Source organism: Taudactylus pleione, unplaced genomic scaffold (assembly GCF_031769625.1).
Source record: "Taudactylus pleione unplaced genomic scaffold, aTauple2 ptg000192l, whole genome shotgun sequence".
In the NCBI taxonomy this organism is placed as follows: domain Eukaryota; kingdom Metazoa; phylum Chordata; class Amphibia; order Anura; family Myobatrachidae; genus Taudactylus; species Taudactylus pleione.
This window is the reverse complement of record NW_028284594.1, coordinates 1,818,080-1,833,407: the sequence shown is the minus strand read 5'-3', so window position 1 is coordinate 1,833,407 and position 15,328 is coordinate 1,818,080. Positions and strand designations below refer to the sequence as shown.

General features: G+C 47.5%; 1 protein-coding gene across 1 annotated transcript in view; it reads right to left on the bottom strand.

Moving 5' to 3' along the window:
- GDAP1L1 (ganglioside induced differentiation associated protein 1 like 1) overlaps positions 1–12,298 on the bottom strand; it is a 107,502-nt gene extending 95,204 nt beyond the window's left edge. The window contains exon 1 of the mRNA XM_088476738.1: positions 12,090–12,298. Within this exon, the coding sequence (XP_088332864.1) occupies positions 12,090–12,269 (180 nt within the window). The 5' untranslated portion in view covers positions 12,270–12,298. The remainder of the gene's footprint in view (positions 1–12,089) is intronic.
- Positions 12,299–15,328: the final 3,030 nt, after the last annotated feature.

The following is a 15,328-nucleotide window of genomic DNA, read 5'->3' as shown; positions in this document are numbered from 1 at the left end:
ATCATCCATATCACCAGATTAGAGTTGGAAATCTTTTCACATGTTATAGGCAGATATTTACCATGAAAACCCTGAAGGCAAATGGAATTATAATCGATCAACTGTATTTCATGTGCAGAAAACCATGATAACAGCATCCTGGGGTGGTCTGCTATTGTTGCTATTAAATTAAGCTACTTCATTGATTTCAGTATAAAAGTGGAAGCCTCTGAAGCACACAGCTTTTAGAAAATATTCAATACACATTAAACAATCAGCAAACACAATGGGGAGTGCCTACTTTATATAACAGAAGGTTGACAATGCTGTAATTAAGAGATCTTTCAGTCTAAAATTGGTACCAAGAGAGATATTGAAATCTTTGCCAGTTCTCATGTGTTTTAAACCAACAAATGAATAACTAAATGAATCTGCTTTATTAATATACAATACATATTTTAATCATTTAGACAGTCCAGTTTTCCAAGCACTGTTACACGGGCCCAGTGTTCCACGGGTGGGCAGGAAGCTGGGAAGGACACTCTCACACGGATGCTCTGCATGCACGTCACATATCTATATTTTGCCCCCAGCATAAAGAAAATGCGATTCCAGCATTTCCCATGAGGTCAAGCCCCCATGCGGATAGGCCACGCCCCTATATTTGTTGGAGCACGCAAGTGTCCCTTCTCCCCGGGTTGAAAAGTTGGGAGGTATGTTAAATGCTCCCTGTGCCGGCCCCATCACCCTTAGCGCCCAATGTCATGATGTTACTATGTCGAGCAGAGGGGATGGCGCATGCTGCACCAGTAAGTGCAGCGCTTACTTGGAGCATCCTGAGGACATTCCAAATCAGCTGCATACACTACAGGGTTCTTGTCTAGAATGTTTAAAGGAAGCTCCGGCGGCATCGCAGCAGTGATTCTGAAAGCATGAGCCATGGAACGGCACCAGATGCACACCCTTAGTTACTGCCCTGGCTCCTGACATCTTATAGCATATAGGTTACTTAAAAACTGTTGAGGCAGCCATTTTGTGAACTGAACACACAATACTGAAGCTTTTGGCTGGCTCCTCCGGGAGGAGGCAGCCAGGTTGGCACTGTGGGGGGTGGGGCTCGATGGAGGTGGGAGGGTCTGGGGCACAATGGGCGAAGCTCAGTGGAGGGGGTGGGTCGGGGGAGTGATAACACAATTGTGTCATTGCAGCCCCACCCCCCGCTATGCAATGGCGGCATTGTGGAGTGGGGGCGGAGCCACAATGATGCGATTCAACGCAAATTGCGTCATCAGCTGCCTGTGCCACCCACTTCACTCTGGAAGTGGGCGGCTGCGGCCTGGTGGCCCCAGCCCCTGGGAGACTTGTCCACATTTCCGGGTGGCAGGGAGTACCACCTGATTTTCGGGAGTCTCCCGCCCATTCTGGGATAGTAGGCAAGTATGTCCTGCAGCCTATCACTTCACTAGGAACTAGTGACAGTGATGTGGTGACAAATTTCTAGGCTGCGGCCTAGGGAACAGAACGGCTCCTCCATGGAGGTGGACCCCATAGCGAGGTGGAAAGGGGTTTTCAAGACAATTGTTTTCAGCTTCTATTAATACAATAAATAAGGGGGAAAGATTTGTATGCAAATTACATAAAATTTTAAGTTTTTAAATTGCTTAAAAATAAGAGATATGGTTAGAACTTACCCTTGTTATCTCTATTTCTACGAAGTCCATAGGTTTCCACAGGATGCCTTGGGGTATTGGTGATGACGTCAGGCATCGGGCACCACAGAGTTAATTTTCAGCCTCCCAGGATGCACTGGTGTCCCTCTCCTATACCCCGCCCCGTAGCCAAGGCAATCAGTTTCATAACAAGCCATAGGCTGGAGGAGAACAAAGAGAGAGAAGAAAGTCTGGAACACACAAGAATCACATTGTCACCAGAAGAAGACGGAAAAAACGGTGACCAGATCAAAGCCCTTCTGCAGTACAGGTGCGACAGGGCGGGAGTCCTCTGGAACCCTATGGACTTCATAGAAATAGAGATAACAAGGGTAAAGTTCTTACCATATCTCTTATTTTCTACATCAGAGTCCATAGGGTATCCACAGGATACCTTGGGGATGTCCCAAAGCAGTATCATTTAAGGGTGGGGATGCTCCTGTGCTTGAAGGAGAATCCGCCGCCCGAAGGAAGCATCCTGAGAGGCAAAGGTATCAAATGCATAATACCTCAAAAAGGTATGGACAGAAGACCACGTGGCTGCCTTGCACAGCTGAACTGCAGAGGCACCACGGCGAGCTGCCCATGAAGGACCCACAGACCGGGTAGAGTGAGCTTTAAGAGAGAATGGTACAGACAGGCCTTCATTAATGTAAGCCTCAGAAATCGCCATGCAAATCCATCCTGCCAAGGTTTGCTTAGTAGCAGGCCAACCCTTCTTATGGAAACCATAGAGGACAAACAGAGAGTCTGATTTCCTAAATGAACTGGTACGGTCAACTTAAATCCTAAGAGCCCGTACCACATCCAAGGAGGCCTCACCAGCAGATAGGTCGGAGGAATTAAGGCCGGTACTATAATTTCCTCATTGATGTGGAAAACTAGATACCACCTTAGGTAGGAACCCAGGGCAAGTGCACAGCACTGCCCTGTCCCTGTGTAAAATTAGGAATGGGGGGCGACATGAAAGAGCCCCCAAATCTGACACTCTTCTGGCCGAGGCAATGGCCAGTAGAAACACAGTCTTAGCTGTGAGCCATTTTAAATCCACTGAGCCCAGTGGTTCAAATGGCGGTCCTTGGAGAGCCCTAAGGACCTCAGCCAAGTCCCAAGGAGCCACAGGTGGAACAAAGGGAGGCTGTATGCGAAGTACACCTTGCATAAAAATGTGGACATCAGGAAGTGTAGCAATCCTACGCTGAAACCACACTGAGAGGGCGGAAACCTCCACCTTCAGTGAAGCAAGGCGAGGACCGTGATCTAAGCCCACTTGTAGGAAAGCCAAAATCCTGGGTATCCTAAAAACCTGCGGATCAAAGCCTCTATGTTGACACCATTCAAAGAAAGTATGCCACACTCAGTGGTAAATTCTTGCAGAAGACGGTTTCCGAGCTATGAGCATGGTGTTAACAACAGAGCTGGAAAAACCCCTGGACCTCAAGAGGGCAGTCTCAATAGCCACGCCATCAAAGACAGATGGCCCATGTCCGGGTGACGGCAAGGACCTTGAGACAACAGGTCCGGACGTAGAGACAACCGCATCGGAGCGTCTATGGATAGGCTCCTGAGATCTGAGTACCAGTGCTGTCTGGGCCACGCTGGAGCTATTGGCAGGAGCGTGCCGCGTTCTTGCTTGAATTTGCGAATCACTTGAGGAAGAAGAGAGAACGAAGGGAAGAGGTACGCAAACTGGAAGGTCCACCGGACCAACAGAGCGTCTACCAGAAGTGCCTCTGTGTCTCTTGTTCTTGACCCGTACACAGGAAGCTTGTTGTTGTGTCAGGAGGCCATGAGGTCTATCTCTGGAAGGCCTCACTTGTTCACCAGTAGCTGAAACACCTCCTGGTGAAGAGACCACTCTCCTGGAAGCACGTCTTGACGGCTGAGAAAGTCTGCTTCCCAGTTGAGGACTCCTGGTATGAACACTGCCGAGATGGCAGGGAGATTGCCTTCCACCCACGCTAGACACCTCTGTCAGGGCCACCTGACTGCGAGTTTCTCCTTGGCGGTTTATGTGAGCCACCGTAGTGGCGTTGTCCGACTGCACCTGCACGGGCTTTCCGTGGAGGAAATGTCTTGCTTGTTGGAAAGCTTTGAATACTGCCCTTAGTTACAATATGTTGATTGAAAGCGCAGATTCTGCTGGCGTCCACCTTCCCTGGAAGAAGTGTGGATCCAACACTGCTCCCCAACCTCGGAGACTGGCGTCCGTCATCAGAAGGACCCAGTTCTCAATCCAAAAGGGGCGCCTCCTGTTCAGGTGAGTAGTCTGCAGCCACCAGGCTAATGACAGACGTACTTCCAGTGACAGCACCATTGTCTGTGTCTTTATCTGGTGGGGCAACCCATTCCATCTGGAGAGGATCAACTTCTGCAGAGGTCTGGAGTGAAACTGGGCAAACTCCACCATGTCGAACATCGACACCATGGATCCCAGTAACCTCTTCGCCGAGTGAATAGACACCCGGCGACTCTGCAGGCAACTGTATACTTTTGCCTGTAATGCAGAGATCTTTTCCTCTATCCTCTGATGTTGGGAGTCCAACAGGGCTCCGAGATGGAGCATCCTCTATGATGGCACCAGGGATGACTTCTTCCAGTTTATCAGCCAGCCATGAGCCTGCAACACAGAGACTGTCAATTGCAGATGGCGCTGAAGGATCTCTGGAGACCGGGCCAACAGCAGAAGGTCATCCAGATAGGGCAACAAGCGGACCCCCTGCATCCGCAGGTGGGCTGCCATGACTGCCATGACTTTGGTAAACACTCGAGGTGCTGTGGCCAGACCAAAGGGCAGTGCCTGAAATTGGATGTGTTGGTCTCCTACTGCAAACCTGAGGAAATGCTGGTGTGCTGGGACAATGGGAATATGCAGGTAAGCATCCTGAATATCTAGCGACACCATAAAATCCCCAGGCTCCATCGCCAAAATGATGGAACGCAGGGTCTCCATCATGAACCGAGGAACCCTCAAGAATTTGTTGAGTGCTTTGAGGTTGAGGATGGGCCTGTAAGACCCATTGGGTTTCTGTACCAATAAAAGATTGGAGTAATACCCCGATCCTCTCTGGGACAACGGGACCGGCACTATAACTCCAGCCTGGAGCATAGATTGGAGTACCTTCCAGAATTCCCGGGTCCTGTCTTGGTCTGACTGAAGGCCCGTGGTGAAAAATTGGCTGGGAGGCCTCTGCCGGAATGGCGTACCCCTGAGAGACCACTTCTCTTACCCAAGTGTCCACTGTTGTGAGACACCAGCACTGGGCAAACTGAAGAAGCCAGCCTCCCACTCTGGGGTCCCCCAAGGGGCGGCCCATCCCGTCAGGCTGAAGGCTTATCGAACGACTGGGAGTAGGACGTCTTGTACTCCAGGTCTGCTTCTTTGGCTTGGCAGATTTCTTGGCCCCTGCCTGCCTAGGAAAGGACTGTACTTTGGACTTACCCTGGGCCCTATAGGGCCGAAAGGACGAAGTACCAGACCCTGATGGGACTGTTGCCGATGGTAGACACACAGACTTAGCTGCTGCCAGAGTGGGCACAATTTTGTCCAGATCAGGGCCAAACAGGACCTGTCCATTAAAGGGCAAGCATTCCAATCCCTTTTTGGAATCTGCGTCCGCTTTCCAAGAGTGCAACCATAGGGTGCGGCGAGACGCCACTGCTGCTGAGGAGATTCTAGAAGTGAGGAGCCCAATATCTAAGGCTGCCTCATTAATGTACGTAGCCGTGTCTCTGAGGTTACCCACTAACTCCACCTGCTCAGGTGACGAGTCAGCATCTAGAAACGTCTCCAAGCTATCAGCCCAGGTTGGTACCGCTTACCCGGATTTTTCCACACCTCCTCTAAATGATCCACTAGCTGACCAGATAGAGGAAATACAGTGGCATCACCTTTAATATCCTTAAAGAAGGCATATTTGGATTTGGCCAAGGCTGCACGGACTGCCCATATAAGGCCTTGTATATACTGTATATTTTACTTAGACTCCTTAGTACTGGGGGACTCCTGGTCTGAAAAGTAAAAAATCTCTCCGTCATTAGACGTCATGTCATCCTCATCATAATGAGTCGTCTGAGACACTAAAGGTCGCTTAGCAGGCCTCAATGATGACTCCCCCTGCAAAACGTCCATTAGGTGCTGTACCGTATTGGACAGTGAATTCACCCACGCAGGCTCTTGCGAGACCTGGGGGGGGCGAAAGTGGGAGACAATGGGGTACCATCAGCTGCCTGGGGAACCCCTGCATGGGAGATGACACTACCAACTGCTGTGATAACCCAATTTGGGGAAACGAAGGGGGCGTCGCCAGCTGGCCCACAAGGGTTGTAAGTGCCTTAGCAAAACAAGCCCAGGGCGGTTCCTGTACTGGCGCAGTGACAGAAATTGGGCGTGACAGTAAATAACATGCCCTACATAAACCCTCAGTGTTTCCATCACCCTCCGCTATTGGTACATTACATGTGGTACACTTTAGCTGAAGAGGAAAATCACGTTCACTCCCAGACATGGTGAGTGTAACAGAGCTGTATGTGACTCCCTTCACAGACAAATATTTTTTACTGTGAAGCAATGTACACCCTGCAAGACTGCACCGCAAGGGCCTTAGCAGAAAAAGGACAGGGATAGTAAAATGGCTGACAGTTTCAGAAGTGCAAGTACAGGCAGACAGCGCTAGCATTAAGTCACATACAATGCAGAAAACAAGCCCTGCACTCTTAGCACTGTGATCAACTATTCAGACACAGAGCCTGGTAGGAAACAGCGCTGCATACTCTGACCTTATAGGAGGAGAGGTATGCGGGGGGACCCGAACCACTAAGCCACCTTCCAGAATCCAGCAGCGTTTGTCACTTCCTAATGAAAGAAAATGGCCGCCGAGGAGCAGAGAGGAGGCGGGCCCAGGGAGGAGCGCTGACACAGCCTGCCAAACCGCTGTGGAGAGGCACTGTGCAGCAGAGGAGGCGCCTGCTGTGAACAGGGAAGACGTGCTCCCCTGGCATGCATTTAACCCCAGGGACGCTGGAGTCTGTCCGCTCTGCTGCAGCCCGCTGTCCCTGGGGCATGTGGAAGCGCAGGTTAGTACCTGGCTCCACTCGCAGCCACTCCCCAGGGAGCCCCCTGCCTGGGGACTCAGGACTGTGTATTCCAGCGGGCACCTCCGCGGTACCTACCGCTTACCTGTCCCCTTGGATCCGGCCACAGGCCCTGACAGGTCGCTCGCTCTGAATCAGGGCCGGCCCTCTGGTTTTTTAGAGCGGCCCCCTGGCCGCTCGCATAGCTGTAGGTGACCACCCACAGCTATAGCGAGTGGCCAAAAAGATGGACCATCGCGACCATCGGGCTTGCGACGAGACCCTTGTGGTAGGGTCTCGTTGCCGCAAGCCCTGGAGTACTTCTATCAGAGCCAAAAGCACTCCCACTGACATCACTTGTGATGTCAGTGGGGCCGGCCCCATACGCTAGGCGTTCTCATGGGAACGCCTCCGTCTGGGCAGCAACGCCCCCGGCACGCCCATCAAAGGGGGCGTGCTGTCATTCAACATCGACAGAACGCCCCCTATGGTGCGAGACCCATAGCAACGGCTTGGCCGTCGCTATGCGGGTCTTGCGCATGCGCACGATGGAGCCAGCTCCCTCGTGCACATGCGCACTTGGCCAACGTCGACCCGCTAGCGAGCGCTCAGCGCTCGTGAGCGGGTCTGAATCAGTCCCACAGTCCGGGCGGTCCGGGGTCACCGCTAGCCGTGACCCCAGACCCCCACCAGCATCCCCGGATCGGTACTGGCGTTCTGGTCCGGAGGGGTGAAGGAGCGACAGCATGGACGTCTATACAGACTGTCTATGCTGTTCTGCTCTAGTGTGCAGCCACAGCTGCCTTTAAAAAGCTTCAAGGGCTATTAACAGTCCCACTGTGTAGAAGGTGATCCGACTCCTGGCCAGGCACCGACGAAACTGATTGCCTTGGCTAGGGGGCGGGGTATAGGAGAGGGACCCCAGTGCACCCTGGGAGGCTGAAAATTAACTCTGTGGTGCCCGATGCCTGATGTCATCACCAATACCCCAAGGTATCCTGTGGATACCCTATGGACCCTGATGTAGAAAGTCATCTCTTTTTTTTTATTTATTACACACATCACGGAATACCATAGAAAAACATCAGGTTACTATAATAAAGTACCCTATAAGCTTTCCATCATCACGCTCTACCAATTGTCCAATGAAAATAAGTTTCATTTATAATATTAATATATATGAATTTGCCATTCTAATATAATAAGAATATTTGTACTTATATAGCAGTTTTCTCCAAAAGGACTCAAGGGGGTAAATTTACTAAAATTCATGTTGGTCACGATGTGTCCCGTTTTTCAACTCGGATAGGATCAAAAAACGACATTTTTTTCACTTTAAAAATCTGGAATTTACCAAGCTCCTGGTTTTGACAGGATCGTTTTGATTGATGGGGGTATTTGGTCGATCCTGTTCATTTTGCAACCCAGATTTCCCTGCCCAAATTTCTCTCCCGAACAAGCAGGCTGCACATATCAGTGAAATATGTAACTGCTTGTTTGTTTTTTTATATTTTAAGGGTTCATTTAAAAAAAAAAAAAAAGATTCCTGTGTTTTTAGAGTTAATTTTTAGGAAAACAATTACGTAGGGTCCCCCCCAAAAGGCTAACCAGCCCCACACTGTAACCCACGTGTACCCCAGCCAATCAGAGGCCGATATATGTGAAGCGGCCTCTGATTGGCTGGCGTGACATGGGAAACCCCGTGATGTCCCGTCAGCTGGCATTCGTGTAGTATTGGTATGTGTGACAAGACACATACCAATACTTGTCCGTTTGGTTTCATGTAATCGTTTTCTTGTTTTGCAAAGATCCCCCTGGATGCTACGGAGACCAGCGCAAGGATCAAGTGAGTATAGGATCTTTGTTGCAGGTACTCCCATTGGATTCTTGCAATTTCTGACAGGTAAGATCTGCTGTAATTGTGCGTGACGGCCCGATGTTCTCCGATGGTACCGATGTATATGCAGGACTGCAAGGTATTACAAATGTGAGAAAGCAGTAGTGGGTGTCTCTATACTGGCTGAGCGGTGGCAGACATTAGCATATTTTCGCAGCTTCAATGCATGCGACTACACAGCTGCAATCGCAATTGTTATCCGTGCTGAATCAGGCCCATAATAAAGATGTTTAGATTTGCATAAAATACAGAAACCATGAACATAATACTGAGGTGAGGTAGCAATTCTGGGGCATCAGGTCTATGGATTATTCTTCCTACTTACGAAGGTACCAGGTGAGGTAGCCATCTTGGGTGCACTACATAGGTTATACTGGGCAAAATAGGCAATGCTACGTGATGAGGAGCTACAGAATAGTAAAGCAAGATAGACAATCCTTACAAAGTCAGCAAATCCATGCATTGTTTATTCTACAGACATACAAGGGTAAAAAGAAAAGCAACTAACAGAAAATATACCGCATAAATAATACCTGCATAAAAGGTATAACGTTTATTAAAACATAAAACAGAAAAACACTATCAAACAACCACCTATGGTCCTGACTCAGAGCAGCAAGTAATGCCGATGTTGAGTGTACGCACAAAGGTGCTGTTGCGATTGAGATGCACAGTATCAGAAATGTCTGGTGTAGAGATGGCCATCGACCTTCAATGGTTAACCATCAACGGTTAACCCCAAAGGCCGATGGATTTGCCATTGATAGAATAGATCCAGTGGTTCTCCACCATTAATGGCACAGAGCATTGCAATGTTTTTTTTTTTTTAACTTTCTCTCCTAGTTCTGTCCCTTGATGCAACCCACATGGCCCTGCCCCTTCTCTAATTAGCTCGGTGAGTAATAGAGCAGGGATGACCATCGATTGGCCAAAACATAGATGGTTCCCAGTTGACGGTTAACCACCAATGGAACCATCAAAGGTTATCCAATCGGTGACCATACCAAGCTGGGTATTCCCTGGTGATGACTGGGAGGTGGCCAAACAGATGCACAGGGAGTGTCTGTCTTATGGGCGTGTTATGGGAGTGTTGCGGGCTTATCGCTGAAGTGTTTTAGTAAACACTGACACTCAATAGTTAAATCTGAAGACCATACTCAGGCACAAAATCTGCACCTGCCATAGCGCTGGTGCAAGTTTCGATGGTGCAACCGATGGTAGTGTCTAAAGATGCACCAGGCGGTGTTACAACACCTACAGACGCTCCTAATGAGTGTCTCAGTCCTTTGCACATTTGTACACACCAAATGTACACCAGGGAAGGGCTTTGTAGCAGAATTTGCATAAAATCGCAGACGGGCGACTAGCAAAAGAGGCAGATGCAGGCCGTTGTATCAGGCCTTATGTCTGTGATTTTAAGGGGTCGTATAGAAAAATAAAAGTCTGAAGGCCGGTATGTATATGTATACCAACCTCGTTAACGACGGGACCCGGCAGGGTGCCGTCATTGGCAAGTGCGTACACGCTTGCCAATGCCTGGAGCAGTAGCGCGACAACAGGGGCCATACTGCATACGGCAGCATGGCCCCGCTGACGATATTGCCCGTTGCTCCTGCATGCGGGTTCAACGGGCGATGACAACGCATGGGAGCGCGCATCATCAGCGACATAATGGGTACACACTGGCCGATGTGCCCTATATGTCGTCCGATCCATCGGATCAGACGATATATAGTCTAGTGTGTACCCGGCATTAGAGAGAACTTGTACTTAGGGCCTGATTCAGACCCGGAAGCTATATGCGGACGGTCGTTCAAAAAAAGGGGCCGTTTATTTAAATTGTGCGCTCGCTCATTGCGTTGTTGACCCCTCTATGTCTGAGCGAGCGAACGAAAAATGCGCTCGCTATTTTGTAAAGACGCCCCTTTTCCGTTCGCAACACACTTCATCTCCGGTATTTATTTGATTAATCGGGTACATCGAATGGAATCTGAACTGCTCGCAGTGCTTGTGGTAGGTTTTTCCTACCGCAATCACTGCAAGCAGTTCAGGCTAAAAGACAACCATGTGACATGGTCGATGACGCTCCTTAACTAATTATGCACTCCCATTAAACGCCCTTTTTACCGTTAGGCACGCCTGCGTACGGGTCTCCACTCCCCCGTTTTCAAGCACCTTCCCCTGTTACCACCCACAAACGGTACATTCTGTCAATCAAATTAGCAGCCCCTCGCTGTTTTGCGAGCGCTCGATTTCCGACCGCAATGACTGGTTTGCGCATGCGCATTACAACCCATACGCATGCGCAGTTGTGCGAATGAGCGGCCGCTTACGAGAGGCTCTGAATCAGGCCCTTAGTCCTCACAATGTAACAGCAAGTTATCAAAGCTTCCCTACAGCACAGTGTACATGCACTGAGCATTCCATTAAACACTATTGCATTTCACTGTCTGAAGGCTGCAGGCAATATGGAAATTGGAGTGCTTCAAGGTGAATGTTTGTCAATTATATTTGCTCACATTATCTTTTAGACATCAGAATCAAAGCTCTTTTAGTAGAATTTGAGACCATGCATTAAAACAATGCCTAGGTATAAGAGGCCTAATACATTGGTCACAGTGCTTGTTTTGGAAGATCGCAATAAGGTATCATTGTACGTGAAGGGGGAGGGGGCAGATATGGTGACGCCTATATATCCCATGCTAGTGAAAAGATTTACTATAGCATGACATTTTTAGTCAGTACAGAAAACGAGGTCAAAAGGGTCAACCATTTATATTAAAGTCTCAGAAACCCCTCATCATTATACATGGCAAATGGTTTTTGCAATTTGTTTTCATATTTTGAAAAAGAGGAACAGTATACATGTTAAATAGTATATTAGAAGCAAAAAATAAGACAAGCTTACTGCCTTATTAAGCATAGCCCTACAGGAGAGAATGCTTTGATCTTTCCACTATGCTATTTATATGTTTCAGTCAAGTAGAACAATAAATTGCAGTAACAGTATAAAAAGATAAAACAAAAAACACAATGTTAACTCAGATTAGGAAATTGCATAGAAAAAACTGTTTTCATAATGCACGTGTCCTTGATGCTTTTACAGATGGTACAATTTATAGTATGTAATCTGCAGTCAGATCTATAAATGAATACAATAATAAACAATTGCAGTAAAGGAAATAGATGAAAGGGCATCCCCTGTTTAATGCAACATAAGCATCTTTAGCAGCAATGAAAATGCATATATATATATATATATATATATATATATATATATATATATATATTTATATAATGCATTTACAGCATTTTTTTTACCACATATACTGACAGAAACCATGCATATTATTGCAGCTTGTGATTAAAGTGATGCTGTTTTAGTCATGGTAATGGACCCTGCCGTTTATACAGTCAGTGCATGCCCTCACCTTCTGCGAGCTGAAGGATTGTGTCCAGTGATACAAAACCAGCCTGTCCTTAGATTTGAGGCTGGGGTTAGAGGCTTCAGAATCTTTCTCACCCTCAATTGTCTTCCCTGCATCATTCTCTATAGCTGAAATAGGCCACCAGCTGCAATTTGTGGGAGTAAGATTGCTGGCAGTCGCCATGACAGCCGGAGACAGAAGAAAGGAGACAGCTAGAGAGCTGCTGCTCCAGCAAAAGCATCACATGGCTTCTGTGGACATCACCACTAGCAGAGAACCTCCATCCTATTACTCATCACATACAGGCTAGGACTCAGGTGCTGAAAGAAAGAATGACTAAAACAGTAAAGGCTAACAACAGCTTGTGCTATAACATCAGGAATCTCCCTCAGATATTAAGTCAGCACAGTGGGGATGGGCTTGTGTGTGATAAACTACTGTGAGGAAGAATATTGAAATGTTTAAGGAAATAGTCTGTTAACTGACAGTAGAAAGCATTTTTAACATTTATTGAAAAATGGTATCGGATCTGAAGAATATAAAAACGTCATAAATTGATAAAACTTTAATGTATCAATGTGTTAACTGCTCGGGATTTATTACAGGTCCTAAAGAAACAGACTGAACATTGAGATTACTGGAGTGACTTCATGAATTATTATAATCACACTACAAGTCAAATAGGGACACCATTCAGCAGGATCACATATTAATGCCTCTGCTGACATGAAATTTGAAGCATTTATGAAGTAATTCTTGTAAATGCTAAATATTTGGCAAATATACTATATATAATAATGACAAAAATAGGACATTTTTAACAAAATCAATAAAGGGGACACTATTATTAATTAAAGGAATAAGGAAGCACTATTAAACCACATACGATTTAGGGCCAGGGCCAGCTTAAGAATGGGGTGGATGGATCTACAGCTTTAGGTCGCTACATAAAAAGCTGACCACACAGTTGACCATAAATCATAAGTAATATTTTCTAGTTTTCTCACAAAATAATGCTATATTTCAATTTTTATGTATTTAGGGAGACATTGGGGCACTGGTCACACCCCACATGGCACTGACCACGCTCATACAGCACTGGTCACTCCCCACATGGCACTGACCACGCACCCACACAGCACTGGTCACACCTCCTCCACTTCTCACTATAGGTCCTTGAACATTTTCAACCCTATGCCCATGTGGCCCTTAATCCGGCTCTGTTTAGGGGATTCAGAACTGTACCATATTGCTGGAAATTTGAATTTGGACACTCCAAGGGCCTGTTTCAGAGCTGTACGCAAATCCGATGGTTTGCGTACAACTCCGATATTTGAAGGTCTCCACATGCACAGGATCTGTACTGCACATGTGCAGATCTCCTGCTCGCTCGCAGTGCCCAGCTCGCAGCTGTGAATCACAGAAGCCGGCAGATGTCTATTTACACAAGACACCTCCTGTGGCATTAGCATATTATTGCACAGTGGCTGCATTCAAAGATGCAGCTATTGTGCAATAGCGTATAACTCTGACTCAGACACAAATCACTCAATAAATAAATCTGACTGTAGGGCAAATGTGTGGCAGTTTTGAAACCACATATCTCCACATAATGGAGTTTATGTTAACATACTATGGGGGAGATGTATCAAACCTTTGGAGTTAAAGTAGAGAGAGATAAAGGGCCTGATTCAGACCCGCTCGCGAGCGCTCAGCACTCGCAAGCGGGTCGATGGTCCCCCACTGCGCATGCGCGAGCCCCAGAGCGAGAGAGAATTTCTCTGCTCCGGGACTCACTACAAAAGGGGCGGCTGTCGATGTTGATCGACAGCTCTCCCCGTTTTGTAGGCGGGCGGGGGGTGGATACACAAATGGAGGCGTTCCTGAAGGAACGCCTGCCCTTTGTGGGTGGCCCTACTGACATCACTCGTGATGTCAGTAGGTGGACTTCCTGCTCTATTAGAGCAGGAAGTTCACTGGGGCTTGCGGCCACGAGACCCTACCACAAGGGTCTCGTCGCAAGCCTGATGGTCGCGATGGTCTTGACCATCGCGACCATCACCTGGCCGCTCGCATAAGCTGTGGGTGCTCACCCACAGCTATGCGAGCGGCCAGGAAGCCGTCTTTAAAAAAAGAAAGGGACGCCCTGATTCAGAGCGAGCGCTCTCAAAGAGCGTCTTGATCTGAATCAGGCCCAAAGTACCAACCAATCAACTTTTGTCATTTTTCAAACACAGGGCCTGATAACGATCCATACCCAATGCCTATATTTATGCAGTTTGAGCGATAACTAGCCGTTGCACATGCGTGAAACCTCTACTGTGCATGCGCAGCGATTGTTTTGCAATCACACACACACAGAGGATTCACTCTGCAAAATGAGAAATCACAGCTGCAATGATGGCATTTGCATGCGGATCTGAAATCAGGCCAACAGTCTGGAAAATGTCAGAAGCTGATAGGTTGGCACTTTAGCTCTCTCCAAGGCTTGATAAATCTTGCCCTGAAAGAGATGACTATTAGCTAAAGAATAAGAGACAAATGTGAAGAATAAAAATACCATTTTCATAATATTTCCTATGGTCACTTTACAGGAATCCAACTCCTACCATCTGCATGAAGATATCTGAAAACATCAATCTGCTGAATGACACTGCCAGGTCTGACATTTACAAACATTGATAGGTATGGTTAAGTAGCCTAGTCCTACCACTGGCTAATATGGGTGTGGTTTTAGACAACAAATGAAACATGAAAAAATTATAGGGGAGATTCATCAAATTTTAGAGAGAGATAAAGTGGAGAAGTTGCTAATAGCAACCAATCAGCTTCTGTAATTGCTTGTCTGACACTGTAATATGAGGAGCTAATTGGTTGGTATGGGATACTTCTCCACTTTATCTCTCTCTAAGATTTGATAAATCTCTCCCTATGTCAAAGAACTAAGGAGCTCATTCAGACCCGCTCGCTAGATGCGTTCGCTCGCACTCTGCATATGCAAATCCAGCACACGCCCAGCAAGGCAGGCGATCGCACGCCAAGGCATTAGCACGCCCCCTCAATGTCTTGGCATGCGATCACTTTATCACTTTTTGTATGCAGACGCCCACCAGCTATTCATAAGACGCCCACTTGCGCACGTCATCTCCTTGAAGTGCATGAAACCACTGGTACATCGAGCACCATCGCATGCGATCGCAGCGATTGAGGTTGACTATACCCTGCCACAAGCACTGTGATCA